We start from the raw sequence: 27,499 nt of genomic DNA, 5'->3' as shown, positions 1-27,499 counted from the left end.
TGGATGACATCTTTTAGACTTCCCATGGCTTGACACCACTGGGACGGGCTAAGGTCCATTGGACTGATCTCATGTGAAGGCATATCATGGGTGTCAAAAACTGTGGAAACCATGTGGTCCAGCAACCTAAACATCTGCCGAGCTGTGACCAGCTGCAAGGCTCGAACCTGAGAAGCCAGGGCCGGCTACAGTGTCCGCTCTTGGTTCTGGGAGGAAGGCTCAAACCTTCTTTGCATCTAGCAATGCTCCAATGAACTCCAATCACTGGACAGGGTGAAGATGGGGACTTGGGGTAGTTTATCACGAACCCTAACACCTTAATAGTCCTCTGCATGGACTCCCGAGCACCATCCTCTGACATGCTCTTCACCAGCCTATCATCGCGATAAGGGAACACATGCACACCCAGCCTGCATAGCGATGCTGGGACTACTGCTAGGCATTTGGTAAAGACCCTGGGTGACGCGAGGCCAAAAGGCAACATGCGGTACTGGAAGTGGTATGTTCCCAGCAGAAACCAAAGATTCTTCCGGTGGGCTGGAAGTATCAGGATGTGTGTATATGCATCCTCTTAAGTCCAGAGAGCATAGCTAATCATGTTTCTGAATCATGGGAAAAAAGGTGCCCAGGGAAACCATCCTGAACTTTTCCTTGACCAGGAATTTGTTCAGGGCCCTTAGGTCTAGGATGGGACACATCCCCAGTCTTCTTTTGGACAAGGAAGTACCTGGAATAGAATCCCCATCCTTCTTCCTCTGGTGGAATGGGTTCGACTGCATAGGCCTTCAGAAGAATGGAGAGTTCCTCTACAAGTACCTTCTCGTGGTGAGAGCTGAAGTAATGAGCTCTCAGTAGGCAATCTGAAGGTTTTTGAAACTGTTGGTGGAGGTGCACTTATGAAGGCCTAGACCAGGCAGTTCCAGTGCTGCTAATATTTAATATAAAGAACTAATCTTAATCTACAGATGGTAAGGTGTGAAGATCCCTTTTTTTCTGTGGATTATAAATGAAATAAATAAGGCCATTTGGTATTCAGCACCAGCAAGTACCCCACCCCCCTTCCTCTGGCCAGGTAATTAAAAGACCATGAGTCATGCCATTCACTGTTTACAATGAGTGTGTTCAAGGAGGCTAATTGGAGACTTTTAGGCTGAGGAACTAATTACCATGTGAGGTGGGGGGGGGGGGGGGGGGGCAAAGTAACTCCAGAGAGGGAGAGAGACCAGATACTGTGAGACAGGAAAGGAGAATGACATTACAAGGGTGGAGACTCTGAGAACAGAATCCTGACTCCTTTCAAAGTGACATAAAATTTTTTTTTTTTACTGAGGATGTGCTAATTTACCAAAGGACTGAGGATGTACCTTTTAAGGAAATGCAATATATGTTTTTATGTACCTTTTGGCAATTGTAACAAATGGCACATCCTGTATGATGTAAAAAACAGTTCTTTGTACTTTGGGCTGAGAAACCCTATATAAATGCCTGGTCTGGAAGGCAAAAGGAGTCGATGAAAATCTTCCTTAAGTCTATCTCAATTGACTAAGGAATATGCGACCACTTCCAAAGCTCCCCCCCCCCCCACCTTTTATGTTCCCTCACTACCCTGTTTCTTATGTGCTGCTTCTAATTTTCTATTATTTCTTATTTTTCATGTTCTTGGATAAGAATAAACTTTGATAATATGAGAAGCTTCTCTTGTTTATAGTTGTTTTTGGTACTTATCAGGCTGGTAGTGCTAAGAAACCAGTTGGGGAATTTGTATGGGTGAGGTGTTGGGTTTTTGGTTCTGAGACTCAACACTGACAGGCCCAAACAAAACCAATTCAGGGCATATCCAAGACAGAATATTTGAAGAACCCACCAGTCGGAGGTTATAAGGTGCCACCTTTCACAGAAAATTTCACCCTCCCTCCGACCGAAGGTCGTACAGCATGGACACTGACAGCAGCTATGCTCTGCTGAAGCCAGTCAAAAGTTCGCCCCTTGCTTTTACTGGGGAGCAGCAGGGGCCTTAGGTGCACACTGTTGAGAACAAGTGTGTTGGGATTGAGCCTGAGCAGGCTAGAGAGAAGCAGCAACATACTTACACCTCTGTGGGTAGTAGGCACCCTTCCCCAACTTATCAGAATACCTCCTGGATGAGAAGGCAGATGCAGACGGTGTCCGGCAGGAGAGAGAAGATATGGTATCAGTATGTTTCTTGATTTGGTCAGCGACCTCCTCAAACCTTATCTGGGTCCTACTAAAACCATGTGTACGGTGGATCTGGAACTGGGAGTCAATCTTCTTGGGCATGGCAGGGACCGACAGGGGGGAAACCCCAGTTCTGATCAAGGACTTCCTCGAGTATCTTGTGGAGAGGGACAGTCACAGCTTCCCTAGGAGAAGATGTATAGTCCAGGATCTTGAGCCTTAGCCCTGGGCTTGTCCTCCACTTCTAAAGGAAATGGAATGGCCACAGCCATTTCCTTTACAAAAGATGGAAAAGAAAGGCTCTCTGGAGACTTTCTCCTTTCAAGTGGAGGGGCCATAGGACTCATCCGAGGAAAAGTACCTTGGATCCTCATTGGTAACATAGTAGATGACGGCAGAAAAAGACCTGCACGGTCCATCCAGTCTGCCCAACAAGATAAACTCATATGTGCTACTTTTTGTGTATACCCTACCTTGATTTGTACCTGTCCTCTTCAGGGCACAGACCATATAAGTCTGCCCAGCACTATCCCCGCCTCCCAACCATCAGCCCCGCCTCCCACCACTGTGTCAAACAAAACTTCTGCATGGGAGTGTCAAGAGTGGGGTGTCGAGGAGCCACCTCCCGCCTCAACTCCAGTGAAACTTCCTTCACCAACATCAAGGGGGTACCAGTGTGGGTGGCAGTTGACACCGTACTGCATGCGACACCAGTAACGGAGACCGCACTGCAGGGAAGGACAAATGGGGCCGCAACGGGAGGTATGGCAGACGCAAGCACCCCCAGTACCGGCACACACCGGTTGCATGAAGACATCCAGCAGTTCAGGTAACAAGGCCTGGATACGCTCATTGAGGGCCAACATCATGAAAAGCTGGGATGCCTGCCTAGAGACAGGTTGCAGAACCGTTGGAGGTTGAGACACGAGCCAGGTCTTGGTTGCTCGGAGACTGGTGCACCTCTTGAATGGAAGGGGAGCTATCTTCCCAGCGCTGATGCTTCTAGGGTGCAGATTCCCTCGACGCCCCAGAGCTCCCACCATCATGCGAAGAGGACTGGTGCCGATGCTTCTTAGACTTCGCCCGAAGCTCTGCACCGAAACTCCTTGGTACCGAGGACATTGAATCCTCACGTTGCCTCGGGGTCGGGTCCTACAGTGGACGGTCCCGGGGGGGGGGGGGGGGGGGGGGCATGGTCAGCCGTTGGCGTCGGGACAGGTGAAGACCTACTTGACGCACTACTGCTCCCAGCGTCTATAGGTCTATAAGCAGTCATACCTGGGACTGATGCTCATAATGCAGTCTTCGACGTAGATGCAGACGACCCCGATGTTAATGCAAGCGTCGAGGATTTGGACCGGGCTCAAAAAATCTTCTGCCATTGAGCTTCTCTGGACACCTGTGTTCTTTTGTGCATACGCGGTTAGCAGGGCTATGGTCGGGCCCTAATCACTGAAGACACCAAGAATTGGTGTCTACCAGAACTGGTCCGATTGCACCAGCTACAGCGCTTAAAGCCACTGGGAACTTTCAATAATATACACAGAAAACTTCCACAGCGAAATCAAATGGCTCGATGGTGCCGGAAAAAGGGGCAAGGCACCAATAAAAAAAGAAGACAGGAAAAACCAACGGAGTCGAGGCCTAAACGCAGCCTCGTGACTGGAAAATAAAGCAAAACTTAAAAAAAAAAAGAAAAAAAGGGCAAAATTACTAAAAAAAATATATAAGGGAAAAGGGAAAGAGACCCAAAGACGGGCAGAAAAAAAAAAAAAAATCTTCCCCCCCCAAAAACCAAAAGGCACTAAAAAAGCTCTTTGACCGGGCGTGTAAAGGGACACCGTAAAAAACACAGCCTCTCTCACCACGGTAAAAACAAGAACTGGGGGAGATACGCACTCGCAGCAGGCACTTATGCATGCATGGTGGCGCGTGTCTCATGCTCCACAAAGCTCCGTTTTGAGCTTCTTAGATGCTCCAGACCGGGCAATGCAGTGCCGCGTTATCCACTTGTGAGAATAAATAGGCCTGCTCGTCCTTGGAGAAGAATTCATCAAATATAGTAACTCAAAGCATCAGTAGCTTGACAAAAAACATCAGCTAAATTTTAAACAGTTATATCTTGAATCAATTTGCATTGCACACCTTATGTAATCACTCACTTAACACTGATGCAGGTTAACAACCAGACAGGGAACGGTCTCACCGATTTATGTAAAATTTAAGGCGATATGTATTAAAAAGTTTTGTAAACCAAATGACTAGTACCTGAGAAACTCATTGATTCCTTGTTCACTGAAAGAGCCTTTCAGGAGAGCAAACTTCATCTTCCGTGAGTTAATTGCTGCCATTGCAGGGTATCCAAAGCCTCCAATTCCCAGCGATGTTTCAAGATCCAATTGAACACCAGCCTCTGTCCACACCCACCTGAAACATAATACCTATGCATTACGACTTTGTATACTACTTCTCTTCAAATTCTGGTAGGTTTCCAATTTACTTGCTACAGTATAATATATATGGATTGTTGGGGTCAAAAGGGGAACATGCTTTATCTGCAAAGATAATTGTTAAATATATAGAGAAAGAAAACTACGACCTGCATAAATCTTAAGAATGATATAAATACACAATGACAAAAATAAAAAAAGTACTAGGATTTATTGAATGAAGATATGACAACTTTATGCACAATAAAAACAGGATGCACTAACAGTCAAGCAGCATTTTACAGTGTGGAACAGTGGCTGCAAATGGATCATTTTCATGGGTGGTTCAGGTGTGGACAAAGTTACAACCTAATTCTTTGGGAGTTTTTGTACGTTTTGAACATTTTGTGGTTATTGTACTTAGTATAGTATGCATTAGGAGGATTGAGCACCTCCAAAGTGCTGAATATGCTTGGATTTTAGTTTTGTGTCTCCAGAGACATGTCAAAATCATTTTAACATACAACCAAATATGTTGATAATGCACATTATAACTTTTAATGTTAGGTGTTTATAAATACAAATATTAGTTTTCTAAATAATTAGGAGTTCTTTCAGGGTATAAAAAACAAACCATGTTTCTCCATGGACAAGCAAGATTGCTACAGCCACCCTAGTCGGTGATGTCACCAGTGCCAGTCAAAATCCCTCTCAAAGCTCAAAAAAACTTGTCTAAGCTTATGCAAATATTCCTGCATTCCTTGTTTTCTACCATGATCGTGATTAGTCAGTATTTTTCACTAAAACCAAGTTTTATTTTGTCAGTACTATCTTTAAAATGCTGAAAAGACAAGGATTTAAGCATCGTCCAGATTGCAAAAAGAAAAATGGAGGATACAAGATGGCATCAACATCAGATTTATGAGCAGGCAGATCCCAGCCAAACTTATTTTTCTTTTCAAATATTCTGTTATGGGCAGTGCTTTTTTTGTAGAAAAAAAGGTGCCGGTACTCATTATGGGCGGGGTCACCACATATGGCTCCACCCCTATGATAGCCACACCCACATTAACCACACCCCCTACACCAGCCATGGCGCATATAAACAGACATCATTGAAAATATTACAGTACTATAGGAGAAAAAAATAACGTGATTTGCTAAGTAGTAGTAGTATACCCAGTGCAAAATAAGACAGCCAATGTAAATTCTCAAATTGGACATATTACAAACACTAAAATGAAAATAAAATGATTTTTTTCTACCTTTGTTGTCTGGTGACTGTTTTTCTTTCCATATTGGTCCCAGTCTGTGATTCTCCTTTCCTTTGTTTTCGCTTAACTCTTCTGTGCCATTTGTCATTTTTTGTCTCCTTTTTCTTTGCTTTCTTCAATATTTTTCAGGCTCTCTCTCTGTCCAGATTTAATTCATTCTTACTATCCATTCTTTAATTTCCTTCATCTACCTGTGGCTTTTCATCTTTTCCTCATCCTTGTTCTCCCCATGCCCCTTCCTCTTATTCTCCAGTCTTTCTCTATTCCCCTTTTCCATCCAGCAGCTCTGCTTTCACTCCCCATCCTTCCAGTGTCTCCCCTATTTCTTTCTGCATTCTTCCATCCAGCGTCTTCCCTCTTTCTCTCCCTATCCTTCCATTTTCCCTCTCTCTCTCCCCATCCTTCCATCTGTTTTTCCCTCTCTCTCTCCCCATCCTTCCATCTGTTTTTCCCTCTCCCTCCCCATCCTTCCATCTGTTTTCCCCTCTCTCTCCCCAATCCTTCCCTCTGTTTTCCCTCTCTCTCTCTCCCCAATCCTTCCCTCTGTTGTTTTCCCTCTCTCTCTCTCCCCATCCTTCCATCTGTTTTCACCTCTCTCCCCAATCCTTCCATCTGTTTTTCCCTCTCTCTCCCCATCCTTCCATCTGTTTTCCCTCTCTCTCCCCAATCCTTCCCTCTGTTGTTTTCCCTCTTTCTCTCTCTCTCCCCAATCCTTCCCTCTGTTGGTTTCCCTCTTTCTCTCTCTCCCCAATCCTTCCCTCTGTTGGTTTCCCTCTTTCTCTCTCTCCCCATCCTTCCATCTGTTTTTCCCTCTCTCTCCCCATCCATCTGTTTTTCCCCCTCTCTCTCCCCATCCTTCCGTTTTCCCTCTCTCTTTCCCCATCCTTCCCTCTGTTTTCCCTCCCCAATCCTTCCATGTGTTTTTCCCTCTCTCTCCCCAATCCTTCCATCTGTTTTCCCTCTCTCTCCCCATCCTTCCATCTGTTTTCCCTCTCTCTCTCCCCAATCCTTCCCTCTGTTTTCTTCCCTCTTTCTCTCTCCCCAATCCTTCCCTCTGTTGGTTTCCCTCTTTCTCTCTCTCCCCAATCCTTCCCTCTGTTGGTTTCCCTCTTTCTCTCTCTCCCCAATCCTTCCCTCTGTTGGTTTCCCTCTCCCTGCCAAGTTTCCCGCGAACGGCGCGAAGTCGCGATGCACGCGGCACCAGCCCCTATTTCCGGCCGCTGCTGCTTCTCCTGTTGAGCAGCAGCGGCCGCTACACAAAGAAAAAGAAGATTAAAAAAAAATTTGAAACCTGGTTGAAACGCGGCACCCCGGCACTGTAGACAGCCATTAGGCATTGGCTGTTGCCCCGCAGCCGCTCCTCCTCTTGCCTCTACGTCACTGCCCCTGGAGGAAGACCCCGGAGGAGCGTAGTGACATAGAGGCAAGAGGAGGAGCGGCTGCGGGGCAACAGCCAATGCCTAATGGCTGTCTACAGTGCCGGGGTGCCGCGTTTCAGACAGGTTTGAAGTTTTTAAAACAATCTTTTTCTTTGTGTAGCGGCCGCTGCTGCTCAACAGGAGAAGCAGCAGCGGCCGGAAATGGGGGCTGGCACTGCGTCCGTCACGGGGCGGGGGGAGCAAAAAAAAAAAAAAGGTGCCGGTACGCTGTACCGTTGCGTACCGGCACAAAAAAAGCACTGGTTATGGGCAAGCAAAACGAATACTTGGAGACTTCTGGTAACATCATCCTCCCGCATGGCCACTTAATTTGAGAGCTCTAGGTAGCTGAAACAACCCCTCCTCACTAGCAGTAGAATATCAAAAAGAACATCTCCCCAAATGAAGGCTAAGAACCCTAAGACTGCAAATGCCAATGAAAGCAGGTGGTGTGGGACCTGGCACCATTTGTGTTTAAGAGCACCGAGAACACCCTAGTTCATAAGCACAAAATGGCAACCAGGGAGCATGTGGGGTAAGAGCTGACCCCAATTATTCAGAGAAGAGCTTGGCACTTGTTAGTGGAGAACTGCTCTCCCTGTGGAATGTCATGTGCCAATGGTTCCTAGAGATTAACAGTGAGTTTTTCTCCTTGAAAAATTAAATGTAAATGTTGATTGGGGAGTTGTACGCTCCAAATGAACTGAACTGGGACAATGGGTGGATAAAATAAAAACATGAACAGATGAGCACAAGGATACCTTGAATGGCCTCCAGAGGAGGCTGGAAAGGCCCAAAGTGATACAAGGATCAAGTTGGAAGATATGGAGAATTAAGCCAGACATAGTAAACTAAGACTTCAAGGATTTTGAAGCAAAATGAGAAGTGAGAGTACGAAGCTCTGGTGCAGCAAATATGTAAGAACTAAGACTGCTGCAATGGCGTATGGTCAGGGCATTTAAGGGATTCTCTGAATCCTCCAGCCCTGCCAACATGCTATTTTACCTTTGATTCAGTTAGTGTCTTTCCCTTATCAGCAACACAGCAGACAGCACAACTGGTGCATAGGAGTAATCCCGACTCGCAGGGGCTTAAGCAAAATCTTAACTCACCACAGACAGCGTGGCCTTTTGGCGACTGATGCCACCAATAAATCCACTTTAGGCAAATGTAGTTTTTCCAGTTCAGGGGTGAAAACATAGCTGTCGCCACTCGAAGGGCAATGTCTGGGGTGAACCACTGAGCAGAAATGACATCCTGCATGGCCTCATGCACTGGAAAAAAAAAAAAAAAAAAAAGACTGAAGCAGCATTCTAGTGCTTGCCATTTTAAGATTAGCACATGCAGGTATAGCAGAATCAGAAGAAAAATATTAAGAACCTGGAGAGCCTTAGATATAAAGGAAGGCAATTCTTCCCTTATGAAACAGCCGCACTATGGTGGAATCATCAGATTCCTCTGTAAATAGCTCCCCCTCCTCCAACTGTGCAGAAAGGGACTGCCCCAACATGACTCAGAGAGGGAGACGGGGAGCAACAGACCCTATTTCTGAGGTAGAGAGCAAACATATCCTCTTTGGGGCAGGGTCCATCAGTGGAGAATAAGGCAGGGAACAAGCCAGAAATCTCCAAAGGCTGAGCTAAAAAGGAACTGTCAGGTCCCCTATCAGACAGATCTACCCGAGTTCCCCAGCCATATCTTCTGAAAGGCCTGTACTTAAAACTGCCAGAATTGCAGGCAAATAGGGCCCCAAGGGAGCGCTGGAACTTCCGCCTCACCATGTGGCGCAGCTGGAAAGATGGCGCCCTCAGGTGTGTGCGCCCACCCAAGAAAACCGCTGCCCTGCGTCCACCAAAACGCGCAGGGAAGGAGCACAATGCTCTGCAGTGTCGGGCTGTACAACAGCCAGCATAGGCGCGACGGGATGAGCTCCAACAGAAACAGCAGCAGCCTAGCAGCTCCCACATCGGGATCTGCGTTTGCGCTCCCCCACCGGCACAGGTAGAGACTACTCACCCCCACCTGGGAATCGCTGTCACATGCCAAGTTAGTACTCACACCCCTCAGCTGGTATTGCAAACCGGCATAAGCTTGCCGCATTGGATGAAAGACTGAGGAAAATGTTTGTACGTTTGGGAAGCTTGCCAGGTGCCCTTGGCCTGGATTGGCCGCTGTCATGGACAGGATGCTGGGCTCGATGGACCCTTGGTCTTTTCCCAGTGTGGCATTACTTATGTACTTATGAGTGGTTTTTTTTTTTTTAATAAGTGCAGGAGAGGATGCCGGAGCAAAAGAAAACCTCAAACTGTTTTTTTTTTTTTTTTTAAAAGTCAGGAGAGTGAGAACCACAAACTCCAGTCAAGCAGAGAAAGGGGCGATGGGGGAGGAAGGGACCTGGCACCACCAGGTGTGTACCCAAGTCCCAGGAAAGGGACACTTCAGACCCCAGAAGCTCAATTATATCCGGGGGACCAGGCCAGGAGCCAATCAATCCAGAGCTGCATGGTTATGACCATTCACCTGCTAGATAGAAAGAATACTGAGGTTAAGGTGGCTGCACATGACCACATATAGTAAACCTCTGAAGTTCTCTATATCTCCACCTGCTGGTAGAGGGACATAACCCACGTCTCTGGATTTATCTGTGGGACGCTATGAAATATGTTTTTGCCATGATAGGCGCATGGTTTTGGGAAAAATGTTGGAAAAACAAATTGATTGGTTAAGGTGGCACTCCGACACCAGGTTAGGAGAGTGTGCGCGAAGAACTACTCTGTTGTGATGAAACTTCATATAAGGTAGATCAGCTACTAGGGCCTGAAAATCACTGACCTTGCAAGCTGAAGTTACTGCCACCAAAAACACAACTTTCCAGGTCAAATACTTCAGATGACAGGAGTTTAAGTGGCTCAAAACCTCTCATGAATCAAACTAGAGGCTGTAGAGAGATGAGCTTACCACCTACACAAAAATGGTAAGCACTGTTTGCACCGAGATGAACTCTTGCAGAGCTGTTTTTTTAAAACCGGATTCAGACAAGGGCAGGAGGTATTCAAGCAGCTTTTGTGTAGGGCAAACCTTCTCCATTTAAAAGAACACCACCTCTTAGTGGAATCTTTCCTCTAAATAATCAAGATTTTGGAAGACACCCTCAGGCAGATTCAATGACTGAAATTCTAGGCTCTCAACATCCAGGCCACGCGAGCCAGGGACTGGAGATTGGGATGCAGAAAGGACCCCTCAATCTATGTTATGAAGGTCAGAAAACACACTGATTTCCATGGCTCCTTGGAGGACAACTGCAGAAGAAGAGGGAACCAGATCTGTCTCAGCCAGAATGGAGAAACCAGGATCATAGTTGCCCAAACTTGCCTGGGTTTCAGCAAAGTCTTCTCTATGAGAGGCATCATAGGATAAGCATACAGAAGACCCCCCCTTCCTCCCCCAATGAAGGAGAAAGGCATTTGATGCTAATCTGCCATGTGATCTGAGACTGGAGCAGAACTGAGGGGTCTTCTTGTTGTGAGTGGCAAAAAGATCCACCAAGGGGGTGCCCCACTCTCTGAAGATCCTGTGTTATATATCCCCATAGTTGAGACCACTCATGCAGTTGCATTGCATTACCCTGCTCAAGCTGTCCGCCAGACTGTTGTCCTTGCCAGCCAGTTCTGTTACTCGTAGTACCACCCCATGAAGGAGGGCCCACTGCTACATCTGTACCGCCTCCTGACACACAGATAAGATCCAATACCCCCCTGTTTGTTCACATAATACATTGCAACATGTCGGTTCAAATTCCACTGCTGCTCCTTGTGATCTTGGGCAAGTCACTTAATCCTCCATAGATTGTGAGCCCTCCTGGGACAGAGAAATATCTAGAGTACCTGAATGTAATTCACCTTGAGCTACTACTGAAAAAGGTGTGAGCAAAATCTAAATAAATAAATTTGATTCTGGCGTAGCTGATCTCTGAAAGCCTTTAGAGCATTCCAAATAACCCTTAGCTCCAGAAGGTTGATAAGGAGATCTGTCTCCTGAGCAGACCACACTACCTGGGGGTGAAGCCCATCCACATGAACTCCCCCCATCATCCCAAGTTGGATGCATCTGTTGTCAACACCTTCTGAGGAGGTGGAATTTGGAATGGGAGTCCCACAGTCAACCAGAGGAGGGATTGAACAATCTCTTAAGAAATTCAGATAACATCCACTAGGTTCCCTGTAGCCTGATTCTACTGGAAAGCTAGAGTCTACTGGGCACCTTGCAAATGGAGGCGAGCCATGGAAGTGACATGCACTGTGGAGGCCATGTGGCCTAACAATCTCAACATCTACCAGGCTGTGACTTGCCTGTTGCTTCGGACCTGCAAGGTGAGTGCAAAAAGGCCTGCACTTGCACTGTATTTAGCAAGGTTCCTATATATTCCACTCAGAACTCCCACTTACTTATCAAACCTGGTTATTCCATATGCCCCCAGTGAATGCACTACGGTCCTTCGATGGGCACCGTTTTGTTCTACCCTCCCCAAAACAGTCCCGCTATGAAAGTACCAGGTCATCAGCATTCTAGTGCCTAGATTATGGAATGACTTACCAATGTAATTGGAATTTTCCTTTACAAAATGAAAGTCTCACCTTAAAACATATTACTTTGAATTAGCCTTTGGACTACTCAAGGTACGATTCTAATTTATCTGAGTCTGAAAGACTGGGGGCAGTCAGCCCATCCTGGTTCCCCCTTTTTTTATTTATTTATTTATATATTTATTAATATTATCATCCAATATTTTACAAGACAATCCTCTTGTTCAGGAAAAGTATCTAATAATCTACAGATTATATAAAAATAATAAAACAGGAAAAAAAAAAGTGAAGCTTAAGCTTCACATTAACCTGGTTCCCCTTTTATCTACTACATGAGTTCCCCCTTCCCATTTCTCTAAGATATGAATGCGTTTGCTTTCCTTTTAAGAATTGGCGCTCTTCGTTCTTTTTCTCTCTTTTTTTTTTAAATGTATTTTTGCTTTTTATGGTTAACTGCTTTGATCAGACTGATATAATGGTATATCAAATACTTGAATAAACAAACAGTAAGATGGGACGAGGTAGTTTATGATAAACCCTATGAACTCCAACACCTGAATAGTTCTCTACATTGACTCTTGCGCTCCTTCCTGCTACGTAGAAACATGACGGTAGATAAAGGCCATATGACCCAGCCAGTATGCCCATCCTCTGTAACCCCTAATTCTTCCTGTTCCTAAGCGATCCCACATGCTTATCCCTTGCCTTTTTAAATTCTGGAACAATCCTCGACTCCACCACCTCCACCGGGAGGCCATTCCACGCCTCCACTACCCTTTCTGTGAAATAATACTTCCTTAGGTTACTCCTAAGCCTATTCCCTCTTAACTTTGTCGTATGCCCCCCTCATTCTAGAGCTCTCCTTCATTTGAAAAAGGCTCTCTTCCTGCACTTAAATGCCCTTGAGATATTTAAATGTTTCTATCATTTCTCCTCTCTCCCAGCGTATACATGTTGAGGTTCATAAGCCTGTACCTATAATTTTTGCATTCAAGACCGCTTACTAATTTCTTATCGGCCCTCTGGACCAACTCCATCCTGTTTATATCTTTCCGTAGGTGCGGTCTCCAGAACTGCACACAGTAGTCCAAATGAGGCCTCACCAGAGACTTATACAACGGCACTATCACCTCCTTTTTCCCAAGCATCCTTCTGGCTTTGGCCGTCGCTTTTTCTACCTGTTTGAAAGCTTTAAGGTCGTCAGACACAATCACCCTCAAGTCCCGCTCTTCCTTCACACACTGAAGCACTACACCCCCTATACTGTACCGTTCTCTCGGATTTTTGCGACCCAAGTGCATGATCCTGCTTAGCTGCCAAATATCAGTCCATTCATCTAGCTTCGCTAGGTCCTTCCTCAGGTCATTCACACCCTCCAGGGTGTCCACCCTGTTGCAGAGTTTAGTATCATCTGCAAAGAGACAAACCTTACCAGACAGCCGGGGCCGATGACGGCGGGGGCGGGGTTGATGACGGCGGGGGCGGGGGTGATGACGCGGGGGTGTCAGGGGCGGGGTTTGAGTTTGGGCGGGTTTTGGGCTGGATTTTGGGCTCCTTTAGGCTGGAAAAAATTTTCCACCTGGCAACCCTGCTTATAGCAGCAGCTTCAGAAAGCATTTTCCATCTCACAGATAGGCTGCAGAGAATACCTTCTCCTGCTTTAGACTTAGCCTGGCCTCAGAATGACATCCTATAGTATATCTCCTATCAAACTGAGCTCTCTTTTTCATCAAGCACTGCCATTTCCTCCCCTCACCCTCCCCACTGACAGTTTGAACTTCGTGGGTGTGGCTTGGATCTCTTTCAGGGAGAGAAAACTAACAACTTATAGCAGCAGCTTCAGAGAGCATTTTCCATCTCACAGATAGGCTGCAGAGAATACCTTCTCCTGCTTTAGACTTAGTCCCACCCACCCTACCCCTCTACCCCCCCCCCCCCCCAGAGTGACATGTCTTATATAACCTCCCTATAAACCCACTCATTACTTTTACCTCACCCATTTCTATTCTTCTATCACCTTCTCCCACTACTCCAACCAGAGTTACACCTAATCCCACCCACCCTACCCCTCTACCCCCCCCCCCCCAGAGTGACATGTCTTATATAACCTCCCTATAAACCCACTCATTACTTTTACCTCACCCATTTCTATTCTTCTATCACCTTCTCCCACTACTCCAACCAGAGTTACACCTAATCACACTGACAACCCTTCAACATCTTCAGTCCTTCTGTGACTGTTCTCTTGTGCTTGACTGCTTAATTATTAAATGCTTTACTTTTTGTCTATTTAGATTGTAAGCTCTTTGAGCAGGGATTGTCTTTCTTCTGTGTTTGTACAGCGCTGCGTACACTTTATAGCGCTCTAGAAATGTTAAATAGTAGTAGTAGTAGTAATCTCACAAAGACGTTAAAAAGAACCGGCCCTAGGACTGATCCCTGCGATACTCCACTGACGACGTGCACTTGACCAGCCAATTGTCCAAGTATGGAAACACAAACTCCCAGTCTGAGTAGTGATGCTGCAACTATTGCTAAACATTTGGTGACGGCTCTGGGAGCTGATGTGAGGCCAAAAGGTAGAATGCGATATCGGTAGTGGTATTTGCCTACTGAAAAAATATGAGCTACTTCCTGTGACTGGGAATTATGACTAAACTCTCCTCATGTCTTCCCTTGTCTTTGTTTCAAATTGTAACTCTACCATCCCCCTCCCCCCCCCCCCCCCCCCATGTATGTTTTTATGCTCCGTCCTTTCTGCCTCACCTCACCCTATGCTTGGAATAAACTTACTGAGCCCATTTGACAAGCCCCCTCCCTGCCCATCTTCAAATCTTTGCTCAAAGCCCACCTCTTCAATGTCGCCCTATTTGACTGACTGTGCACTTGTCCTTTAGATTGTAAGCTCCTTGAGCAGGGACTGTCCTTCTCTGTTAAACTGTACAGCGCTGCGTAACCCTAGTAGTGCTTTAGAAATGTTAAGTAGTAGTAGTAGCAGCAACTTGCTTTTGAATGTCTTGCTATATAACATAATGTTCCCCTCCCCCATACCTTTTATTTTTTTCTCTAGTAACCAGATTTTCGCTATATCTGCAGTATATCAAAAATGTTGAGAACTGCTGGATCAAGAGTGCAAACAGGCGATTATAGGCTATTACATTCACATATGTCACTCCCTAAGATGTGTCAGAGCAATGGTTTTCAACCTAGTCTTCTAGCACGATCTGGCCAGTTGAGTTTTCAAGATATTCACAATGAAAATGCATAAGATAAATCTGTATGGACTAGATGTGCAGGCAAATCTTATAAATATTAATCGTGGATAACCTAACAAAAACCCAACTGGTTAGATTGTCCTTAAGAACTAAGCTGAGAGCCACTGACATAATAATCATATTTTGCTCATCTGGTATAAGAACTCTAGGACAAGAACAAGTAGCAACAGTTTTATTCAGGTTTCTGGAAATGAGACAGGACCAGCATCACAGCATCAACTACCCAGTGGCCAGGAAAGTAAAGCAGGGACCAGAATCATTAATGGACCCTTACTGGCACCCTGTGGAAAAATAAGACATACAGCCCTGGCATCTTATAAGGGTATAACATGCTACTGTCCTGTCTGCCAGTCACTGAGGGATACTACCCCAAGTACAGAAGAGAGGAAAATAGCTCCACAAGCATACAGTTCAAACTCCTTATTGACTTACAAGTGCATTCACTCTGCAGCTCCTCAGTATTCCTCCACTCATCTCTCCCTACACTCCTTCCCAGGAACGTAAATCTCTCTTATCTGCATCTTTCTCCTCCACTGCTAACTCCAGACTCCGTTCCTTTTATCTTGTTGCACCATATGCCTGGAATAGACCTCCTCAGCCGGTACATCAAGCTCCATCTCTGGCCATCTTCAAATCTAGGCTAAAAGCCCATTTTTGATGCTGCGCTTAGGTCCTAACCCTTACTCACTTGTTCAGTACCCATGTTTTATCAATCCCACCTTAGTAATCCCCTTATCCCTTATTTATCCTGTTTGTCTGTCCTAATTAGATTGTGAGCTTTGTAGAGAAGGGACTCTTTATGCTCAAGTGCACAGTGCTGCATACGTCTTTTAGTGCTATAGAAATGATAAATAGTAGTAAGTGGTGCAACTGTTAGAGAAGTGGCCATAAGGTGCACCAACTGTAACCAAATCTGTCTTGGAGTTACAGCTCACAAACTTTAAAATTCTGCTAATTCAAACTTGCTAAGCTGTTTCACTACCAAGCATTCAATGTATGTTATATTGGTCCTGTCGATCTTAAAAACATTTAGGGGCCCTTCTATTAAAGTTAATGTCTGTTAATACATGCTAAATGGCACGTGGCCCATAGGTATAAAATAAGATACAAAGCATTTAGCGAGTGATAATGTTCATTAGCGCGTGCTAACCTTTAAAAGGGCCCCAAAATTTAGAATTGAAGTCACTGTGAATATCTTAATTTATGTTATGTACATTTTTTAAATTTTGTGCTAGTGGCATGCAATATTCCTCGTTCAGAAATAAAATATTTATATAAGTTTCAGAGAGTTACAAATCTAACACTTACCCCCATATTTTCTTCTTGTATTTGTCTGCCAGTTTTAAGACTACTTCCAGGTAGGCATTTCTACCTGCAGCTCCTGTGTATCAGACACAGCATAATACCTTAAGATAGGGATTATTACTTCACTTTATTAAAGATGCAGAAGAAATGTTTACATTTTCTCCCTACCTGTATCAAGGATGTGAGGCAATACAGAAACAATACAGAGCTGATGTTCTTCACAGGTGTTTGTTAAAATACTTTCATTAATGATCTGAAAGAGAGAAGCTGTATTACTTATATGCACACCAAATAAAGATAAACCTGGATACACAATTTGGATGGGGTTGTGATAGAGATATCATGTACATACATACTTATACTTTTGAAGCAAAGGTAAATGTGTGAGAGCCTGCACCCAAATGGGGAACTTATTTTATTAAAAAAAAAAAAAAAGGCACACAGGCAACCATGTTGCCTATGTAAAACAGGTTCTTTCTGGACACTGCACGCACATGTTCTGTTATGAAATTAGCAGAAAAAAAAAAAAAAAAACAGCACAAGGTAAAATTATGTATCATACCTGATAATTTTCTTTCCATTAATCATAGCTGATCAATCCATAGACTGGTGGGTTGTGTCCATCTACCAGCAGGTGGAGATAGAGAGCAATCCTTTTGCCTCCCTATATGTGGTCATGTGCTGCCGGAAACTCCTCAGTATGTCGATATCCAAGCTCCATCCGCAGGACTCAGCACTTAGAGAATTACACCCACAAAGGGACACTCTGCCCAGCTCACCACCGCCGAAACGGGGGAGGGGAATTAACCCAGCTCATCCCCACACAAGTGGGGGAGGGGAATCCGTCCAGCTCATCCCCACGGAGCGGGGGAGGGACACCACACCCGCCGATGCGGGGGGATCTGGCTTATCCTGCAACCGCAACCGCGGGAGGAGCTGACTGACCCTAACACCGCCGAAGCGGGAGGGGTACAAAGCTGCCCTACTGCCGCACGAAGCGGGAGGGAGCGCCGGCAGAATTTAAGTCTCAATCCAGCCCCGTAAAACGGAGGGGAGAGGAATGCAGCAGCTCACTGTAACACAAATTCGTCTCAACTCTTGAAGAATCCATTGAAAAACTTGAACACGAAGTCCTCCTGAACAGGAACTGAAGACTAAACTTGAACCTGAAATGCAACCAGAATATAAACAATACAGATATCTGGGAGGGGCTATGGATTGATCAGCTATGATTAATGGAAAGAAATTTATCAGGTATGATACATAATTTTACCTTCCATATCATCATGCTGATCAATCCATAGACTGGTGGGATGTACCGAAGCAGTACTCACCCAGGGCGGGACATAGAAATCCCTGACCGCAACACTGAAGCTCCAAACCGGGCCTCCGCCCGAGCAGCCACAGTCAAGCGGTAATGCCTGGAGAAGGTATGGGCCGATGCCCAAGTTGCCGCCTTGCAAATCTCTTCCAAGGAGACGGACCCGGCCTCTGCCATCGAGGCCGCCTGAGCTCTAGTGGAGTGAGCCTTCAGCTGGATAGGCGGCACCTTCCCCGCGGCCACATAAGCCGCTGCAATGGCTTCCTTGACCCATCTTGCCACTGTAGGCTTAGCAGCCTGCAGACCCTTACGAGGACCTGCAAACAGGACAAACAGATGATCCGATTTCCGGAATTCATTGGTCACTTCCAAGTATCTGATGATGACTCGTCTCACATCCAGATATTTGAGAGCAGAGTATTCCTCTGGGTAGTCCTCCCTACGAAAGGAAGGGAGACAGAGCTGCTGATTCACATGGAAGCGAGAAACCACCTTGGGCAGGAAGGAAGGCACTGTGCGAATAGACACTCCTGCCTCCGTGAACTGCAGAAAGGGCTCTCGACATGAGAGTGCCTGGAGCTCGGAAACTCTTCTGGCTGAAGTGATAGCCACCAAAAAGACTGCTTTCAACGTCAGGTCTTTCAGAGATGCCCTTGACAAGGGTTCAAAAGGCGGCTTCTGCAAGGCTCTTAGCACCAGGTTGAGATTCCACGCAGGCAACACTGAGTGCAGAGGAGGGCGCAGGTGATTAACTCCCTTGAGAAAGCGCACCACATCTGGCTGCGAAGCCAGGGAAGCACCCTTCAGGCGGCCCCTGAAGCAAGCCAGAGCCGCTACCTGGACTTTAAGGGAACTGAGCGACAGGCCTTTCTCCAGACCTTCTTGCAGGAACGCCAACACTGAAGAAATTGGAGCAGTGAATGGAGAAAGTGAGCCTGCTTCACACCATGCTGCAAAGGTACGCCAAACCCTGGCGTAAGCAGTAGAAGTAGAGCGCTTCCTCGCTCTTAGCATAGTGGCGATGACCTTGTCTGAGAAGCCCTTCTTTCTCAGACGCTGCCGCTCAATAGCCAGGCCGTAAGACCAAAGGGGGAGGGATCCTCCATCACCACGGGACCCTGATGCAACAGGCCCTGCTCCACTGGCAGCCGCAGAGGATCGTCCACTGAGAGCCTGATCAAGTCCGCATACCAGGGACGTCTGGGCCAGTCCGGACCCACCAGGATTATCCGGCCCGGATGCTTTGCCACCCGGTCTAGCACCCTGCCCAACATGGGAACACATAGAGAAGCTCCTGTGTCGGCCACGGTTGGAGAAGAGCATCTACCCCCAGGGATCTAGGGTCCCGTCCTCTGCTGAAAAAGCGCGGCACTTGGCAATTGGCCGATGACGCCATCAGATCTAGGCTCGGCTGGCCCCAGCGCTTCGTGATGCCCAAGAACGCCTGAGCAGATAGCTGCCACTCTCCGGGATCCAAGGTATGGCGACTGAGAAAGTCCGCCTTGACATTCATGACCCCGGCAATGTGGGCCGCTGACAGCTGTTCCAGGTTCGCTTCCGCCCACTGGCATAGATTCATGGCCTCCTTGGCTAGAGGGGCGCTCCCTCTGGTAACCTCTTGCCCTTAGACGTGCCGAGATCGGTCACAATTTTGTCCAGCTTGCCTTTAAAAGGCAACTTAGCCAGGCGGGACTTAGAGGCGTGGTCCGCAGACCAATGTTTCAGCCAAAGCCACCGCCGCGCAGAGACTGTCTGAGCCATACCTTTAGCCGAGGCTCTCAAGACATCATACAGTAAGTCTGCCAAATAAGCCAAGCCCGATTCCAGGGCCGGCCAATCAGCCCTCAAGGAAGGATCCGAGGGGGAAGCCCGCTGCACAATCGTCAGGCACGCCCTGGCCACGTAGGAGCCACAAACTGAGGCCTGCAAATTTAAGGCAGCCGCCTCGAAGGACGACCTTAAGGCCGCTTCCAATCTTCTGTCTTGGGCGTCCTTTAGGGCCGTGCCACCTTCCACCGGCAACGCCGTTTTCTTAGTCACCGCAGTGATTAAAGAATCCACGGTAGGCCAAAGAAAGGCCTCCCGTTCACTTTCAGGCAAAGGATAGAGGCGGGACATAGCCCTAGCCACTTTGAGGCTCGCTTCCGGGACATCCCATTGAGCCGAAATTAAGGTGTGCATGGCATTATGCATGTGGAAGGTTCTAGGCGGGCGCTTCGTCCCCAGCATAATGGCGGAGCCAACAGGGGCTGAGGGAGAGACGTCCTCCGGAGAGGAAATCTTCAAAATGCTCATGGCCTGCACTAACAGGTTGGGCAAATCCTCTGAGCGAAAGATCCGCGCTGCAGAGGGGTCATCCGCTCCATCCGAGCGGGAATCCGTCTCCTCCAAGGAATCCCCAAAGGACCGTTGGGAGAACTCAGAAACGCTGCCCTCATCTACATCAGAGGAAACAGAGTCCTCTAAGGCCTGGGAATCCACCCGACGGCGTTTACTTCCGGGGGCCTCAACCCCTTTATCGGACAAGGGAGAAGGGGCAGCGTTTTGCATAATGAAGGCCTGATGCAGCAGCAAAATAAACTCGGGGGAGAAACCCCCCAGACTGTGCACTTCAGCAGCCTGGGCCACAGCCCTAGACGCACCCTCAACCGGCGCTCGCAAGAGCGGGGGAGAAACATGCTGCGCATCCAAGATGGCGTCCGGCGCGACACTCCGCGAAGGAGCCGCGCGGGAAGAACGGCGCTTAACTTTAGCCGCTTTTTTGCCGTTGCCCAAATCAAGGGCGGCCATGGCATGAACGTCTCCCAGCTCAAGGGCGGCCCAAGAAGAAGCCGTCCGAGCAGAGTGGCCGGCCAAGATGGCGGAGGCGAGCAGCGGGGGATGGGCGTTTATGGCGGGAAAACCCGCCGCACCGGAGGAAGACCCGGGACACTGACCGGCCTCCGAACTGACACCCAACAAGGGCGAATCAGACTTTAATACCCCCGCATCCCCGCTAGGAGCGCACACGCGGTCCGGGGAGCGATTCTTCGCGCCCTCGCCCTCCGACGCCATAGGCCACGTGGAGATCAATCAGGGAACCCCCTGCCCGCTATAAAAAAGGTAAAAATTACCTGCTTCTCGCTCCGAGCTGTAACGACCTGGTGTCCCAGTGAGTAGCTGCAATAAACGTTTAAATAAATGTCGAAATAAACGCCTTTAAGGGCATCCAAAAATTTTTTTTTTTTTTTTTAACGGAGCCAGCGGGAGGGGGAAGAAAAGGAGGGACCTGGCGCCACCAGGTTTGCACTTGCTCAAGAAGAGCCCTCAACCCCAGGCACTCAACAAAACCTAAAAATTAGGCTTGGAGGCCTAGCCAGAGCTGCTGCTGTGTGTGACCACCACCTGCTGAGATAGAGAACATACTGAGGAGTTTCCGGCAGCACATGACCACATATAGGGAGGCAAAAGGATTGCTCTCTATCTCCACCTGCTGGTAGATGGACACAACCCACCAGTCTATGGATTGATCAGCATGATGATATGGAAAGGGCCTTTAAAAACAAAAGGGAACAACATTCTTTCATCAAAAAACAAAACAAAACCTTTTAATAGTGAACTTTGATTGAAGGAAGACCCGACACGGGCCATGTTTCGGTGCTACCGCACCTGCGACAGAGGTCACACCAATGACAAAGGAGGCTTCAACAGACTAATTGCAAAAGGATGATGATTTCCAAAATTGTGATGTGTTCCTCCAAATAAAATGCAAAGCTCACACACATCAACAGTGTAAGTCTCTTATGAAATTACCCATGTGAGTTGCAAAATAAGTTCAGCAGTAACATCAGGATCTTAAGACTTCCTGCCTTTGATATCCAACAACTATGTTCTTTATGTCTAATCAAGTGTTTCTTAGCTGATGTTGGGCCATTATACAAAAACATTTTCTAAGCCAAAAATCTGTCTTCCAAATAAAGAATTACATATTCTAATAATTATTAAAAATCAATATACTATGCATGTTTTAATTAGATAATAGATCATATCTGTCCAAAATGGACATTAACCCCAGCTTTTGTTAACTACAAGCTTGGCTGATCTGCATCCAAAAACTCCTCCAAACTATAATGTGGTGACAAGCCAACAGCAACAATCTAATTTCAAAAAAATGAATCACCACATTTAACATTAGCATTCAGTAACAGGTTTAGATCATTAAGTCACAGTGATTCCAGAATACTTAAAAGGAAATGCTTCTCAACTCTGCTGACGAGACCTAGCTAGTCAGGTTTTCAGGATTACCATAATGTATGTGCCTCAGAGATCTAAGTACATTGTTATGATGTTAATACAGTAAGAGTTGTTTTTATGTCAAGTTCTACTTGTTGTACCCTGCTTTGGATGAATATCTTAATAAAGGCAGATAATAAAATTCTAATATTTATTGTGGTAATCCTGTAAACCTGACTGGCTAGGTGTTCCTCCAGGAATGGCTTGAGAAGCACTGATTAAATGGGGGGGGGGGGGGGGGGGGGGGGTTCAGCTCTGTATTTTTGCAAGCCAGTATCAAGGAAAACGGTCATTCATGAGTCAGTAAAGGAACAGTCAGAGGACATTTGCTACTGTAAACACACCTCTAGCAGTTCAGGTGGGGGAGCACTCTCTGAAAACAGATCTAGAGCACGAGCAACTATATCAGCTTTTGATCTTCCAGCATCATAATCAATGGGGTCTTCTCCTTTCTGAAAAATCTTGATTGTGGGAAATCCTCGAATCTGGAAATTACAATACAAACACATTTCAAATAACACAGAATAAATATCTTATTGCCCAAGTGAAAAAAAAAATTACTGTATTTTCTCTAACTACTGCCATGGTTAGTTGTCTCCAAGCACTATAGACTTGATTTCTACAACCCAAATGTCAACATACTGATGCACAACTTCAAAAGGCTGAAATTACACAGCTGTCATGGTGCAATACTGACAGCATGGGAATAAAAGTCTGGCAAGTTGTACTTTAAGTGGTTAAAAAAAAGGACTGGGCGTGAAAATCGGACAATTACAACAGTTTTCATGAATTCATAGAAATACTTAAGTTATCTGTGAAACATTTTCTTGAGAAGCTTCTCAAGATTATTTTTCTATATTTTAGAGTTTTACTGTCAAATGACATTCCAACAAAAAAATTTCATAATAGATTCAACATTTTAATATTTGAGTGAAAGTCCACAAACGAGTTCTTGTCACTACTTATAAAATAAAGCTGAGCCAAACAGATTTAATTTCTTTGAAGATGCATCATTCTCTTTTGAAATAACATGTTTTAACTCTTTAACTGACCTATATAGCTAAACATTTCATGAATACACAGGCTGAAGGACAGGATGATACCAGTAGTGGTGTTTCCCCATTATAAGTCTAATAGACATCCCAGTCACTAGAAGTATTTCCATGTGAGTGTATAGTTCTTTTAGGTTCAGAGAACATAATTCCATTTCTTCCACAATGAAAACAGACCAGGTTTTTTTTTTTTTTGGTGAACATGGGTAAAATCCCTGTCCTCTTTCTTGTTGATATTGATGTCCGAGATGGAAAAGAGCTTCATGGTACATAGCATCTTGGTCAAACTCTAAACATCGAGAAATATCAGTCGGGGCGTAGCCATGGGCGGGCTCTTCTATGTGGTCCTCTCCTCTGCCACGTCCTAAGTCCCTGTATCGCAATTTCCTGTTTATGCCTGGGCAGGACACAGCAGAGGGGAAGCTTCTGGGTTAGTGGCAGGCAGCGTGTGGGAAATTGATGCCACTGACCCATAGAAGAGAGGGAAGGAATGCTATAGGTGGAGGAAAAAAAAGAGAGAGGGGGAGTTGTGTTGGGTGGGAGAGAAGGGATGAGAGAGAGAGAAATGCTGCATGGAGGGGGAAGGGGAAATGCTAAATGGAGGGGGAGGAGCGAGAGAGGGAGACATGTTGGACAGAGGTGAAGGGGAAGGAGAGATGGTGCATGGGGATGGAGGTGAGGAAGGGAGAGATGCGGCAAAGGGGTAGAGAGGAGCAAGAAAGGGAGAAATCCTGTATATGGGGATGGAGAGATACTGCATGGGGGATGGGGAAGAGAGATATTGGACATGGCAGAGGAAGAGAGAGAATGCTGCATGAGAGGGAGGGGAAAGAGATGTAGGACATAGGGTTGGATGAGAGGCAGGGAGAGATGCACAGGAGGTAGATGGGAATATATCTGATCCAGGAGCAGATGGGAGTGATGGAGAGATGCCGGATAATGGGACTGAGGGGAGAAATGCTGGACAGGGCAGAAGCGAAGAGAGAAGGGACAGGGAGGTGTCAGGCTAAGAGAGCGGGGAGGGAAGAAAGAGGGATCAGATATTGGGCTAGAAGGGTGGAGGAAGGAAGACGCTGGGAAAAGTGGAACCATGTGGGAGAGGACAGGAGGGGAAAGAGGAGGGTTGCAAGGAAATGGATGAGAGGATAGTGATTACAGAGGATAGAAATATGGTAATGGGGAGTAGATTAAAGATGAAAGGGAATGGCTGGAGAATGTAAAATTATGTCTTACCTGATAATTTTCTTTCCTTTAGTTGCAGCAGATGAATCCAGACGTGTAGGTTGTGTCCATCTACCAGCAGGTGGAGATAGAGAGCACTGATTTAAACTGTGCCTTATGGGACGGAATGCTCCCTGGTTATTCAGTATAAGAAAATAAGAACACTACAAAACTCCTTCCTTACAGAAAGTATACATGAAATCCAAACTTTCCCAAACAGGACCCATCTACAGGGACGCAGAAAAAAAAGCAACACAGCAAAAACTTTAAGAAAAGGCCCCTAAGAGCCAGTACAACTGAAAGAGTAGGGTGGATTCATCTGCTGCGATTAAGGAAAGAAAATTATCAGGTAAGGCAATTTTATGTTCCTTATTGTCAGCAGCAAATGAATTCAGAAACTCTGGGATGTAGCAAAGCAGTACCTAAACAGGGTGGGAAGCTGAAACCCCCACAGCAAGTATGGACATTCCAAAGGATGTGTCTTCATGCAACAACGTCCAAGCGATAGTGTCCGAGAAACGTGAACAGAAGACCTAGTTGCTGCCTGCCAGATCTCCACTGCAACCACCCGAGCTTCCACTCAAGAGGTCGTCGCAAAAGCCTGAGTAGAATGAACCCAAAGTTGGGCCGGAGGAGAATGACCAGCCAGAACATACGCTGAAGAAATAGCTGCCTTAATCCAGCGTGAAATGTTCGCCTTGGATGCTGCCTCTCCTTTTCGAGGTCCTGAATAAAGCACAAACAGATGATCCAAACGATCATCTAAATACGGCAACAAAATTTGCTTCATATCTAGGATGCGGAGATGCTGAAGTCTGAAGGAAACTGATCCTCCAAAAATCAGTGGAAGGGACGCTTGGAATGGAGACACAGCCCTCTCTGCATACTACGCCTCGAAGAGCCGCCACACCTGAGCGTAAGCTGCTGAAGTAGAACACTTTTTTGCTTGAATTAAACTCACAATCACAGGCTCTGGATACCCCTTCAGTCTCAATTTTGACCGGACTGTTGTAGGGCTTTGTCCACCTCATCCAACAGAAACTCCCCCTCCTCCAAATCTTCCAGCCTGTGTACATGATTCTTTGAATGTGTCCAAAGGCGAGGGGAGGGAGCCGACTCCACCTCAGATCCTGAAGAAACGCATCTCCTTTTAGACCATAACTGCCCCAGCCCAGGCAGACATGTCACAGGAGGGAGAGGGGCAACACATCAAACATCCCAAAGCAGATAAACAGGCCTGGTGAAGCAACATGAACTCCAGCAAAAACAACTTCACCAACTCCTCCCTGCAGCAGTAGCACCACAGCCGGCACTTTCGAAGGCCTCTAAAGGCAGAAAGTCCACCCTTGAAATTGGGAGCACAGCAGGAGCTATTGTGGTCTCATTACCGCAGGAAGACAAAATAGCTGCCAACAACAATGGCTGGCAAAGGAGAAGATGGCTGTGTGTACATTCGTGTGGGAAACTGCTGCGCCAACATCACCGCCATGCTCCTCTGCCACCTTAGGGCCAGAACCCCCCCCCCCCCCCCCGATGCTGCTTGCTGCTTACTACAGCGAGAGCAGAACTTAAAAAGCTCAGCCATCATGAATAAGAAAAGATGCAAATGCAGCCAGAAGAGATGGTTTAAAAATACACTGACCACTGCCCCGATAAATGGCTTGAGTGCCTCCTCTCAGAAGCTAATGCTGAAGGAGCCCAGTGAAAGATCTCACTCTCACACTGAATAGCCTACCAGAGCCCCTAATGGTAACCCACAAAAGCAGACGTGAAGTCTGTCCTTTTTATTTTTCTGTGAGGAAGAAGAAAGAGCGGGAAACTGGCACAAAGGAGTGAAGTATGGGGGAGGGACCTGGTACCACTGGGTGTACCCCTAAAGCTGGCAGCAAACAGCCAGAACACCCCTAAGCTCTCTACTGAACTAGAAAAACTAGAACAGGAGCTGAAAGTAGAAGCAGCCAGGAGCCTGTGAAAATCCATCTATCTGCTGGAGATAGAGAATACTGAATGACCAGGGAGCATTCCGTCCCATAAGGCACAGTTCAAAATAGTGCTCTCTATCTCCACCTGCTGGTAGATGGAGACAACCCACACATCTCTGCTGAGGCTAAGGAAGGAATGAGTTGGAGAATGGGAGAGCTAGTGGGTGAGAGAAGATAGAAATCCTAAAGGTAGCTGTAAAAAGATGGGTGAGTGAAATTTGAGTTGACAGAGAGGCAGAAAAAAAAAAAAAAAAAAAAAAAAGAGGAAAGAGCTAAGAAACAATCAATATGTCAGATGTAGGTGTAGTGAGGGAACAGACAACAGAGGAGAAAAGACAAATGGACAGCAGCCACTTGAAGGAAAATTAGTAGACAGGAAACTGCAATCAACATAATAGAAAATAAAATGTCCAGACAATAGCAGAAAAAATGTATTTTATTTTGAATGTTTTAATTGGAATACGTTACCTTTGGAAAAGGTGCATAGCAAATGTCTTTGCATCGTGTTCAGTAGAAAAGGAAATGTATTTGTTTTTATTTCTCCAGTGTTGTAGTACATATTAAGTTTAACTTCTTGGGGTTCTCAATTCAATTTTTTGTGTAAATATGTTTATTTCTAACTTGTGATCCCTTGTTCTGTATTTGGTGAGGGTCTGTCAGTGTGATAGTAATGGCAGGTGGAGAAATTGGAGGGGAGGCAGGGAGGAGAAAAAGGAGGACACCCTCTCCGATCCTATTTTCTGACCTGGGCCAGAGCATCTAACACTGGCCCTTGCTATATAGCTGGTGGGGATCCCTAAGCATACCCAATTGAGGACCTTCTACAAAGGCAGCCAGAACTCCCTTCTACCAAGCTGTTTAGTTGGAGACAGCATCCTTGAGCCAATAACTAAGAATGCATAGGGTGTTGGCATCAGTCTGTGACCCAGAAATGTCAAAGACAGACAATGATCAAATATTTTATATCACATTTATTGTTGGTTTAATCATGAATTGACAATGAGCTAGTGTGAATTTAGGGCAGACTGAATGGACTATTCAGATCGTTATCTGCTGTCATTACTAGTATTTTACTACCTTTATTCAGCTTCAGTTCAGAAAGGAAACAATTATGCCTTGCAGGTGTCAATGTGTGAAAGAATAAAGTAAGGACAAAGACAAAGGCCACACA

At 46.2% G+C, this 27,499-nt stretch overlaps 1 protein-coding gene across 1 annotated transcript in view; it reads right to left on the bottom strand.

Annotated features, from left to right (window-relative positions):
* PDIA6 (protein disulfide isomerase family A member 6) overlaps positions 1 to 27,499 on the bottom strand; it is a 121,294-nt gene that overhangs the window by 11,276 nt on the left and 82,519 nt on the right. Inside the window, 4 exon segments of the mRNA XM_030198863.1 lie at positions 4,465 to 4,623; positions 16,484 to 16,556; positions 16,649 to 16,733; positions 22,418 to 22,558. Of these exon segments, the coding sequence (XP_030054723.1) occupies positions 4,465 to 4,623; positions 16,484 to 16,556; positions 16,649 to 16,733; positions 22,418 to 22,558 (458 nt within the window).

Source organism: Microcaecilia unicolor, chromosome 3, assembly GCF_901765095.1.
Source record: "Microcaecilia unicolor chromosome 3, aMicUni1.1, whole genome shotgun sequence".
In the NCBI taxonomy this organism is placed as follows: Eukaryota; Metazoa; Chordata; class Amphibia; order Gymnophiona; family Siphonopidae; genus Microcaecilia; species Microcaecilia unicolor.
The sequence above is the reverse complement of the archived record's forward strand: the minus strand, read 5'-3'. Positions and strand labels throughout refer to the sequence as shown.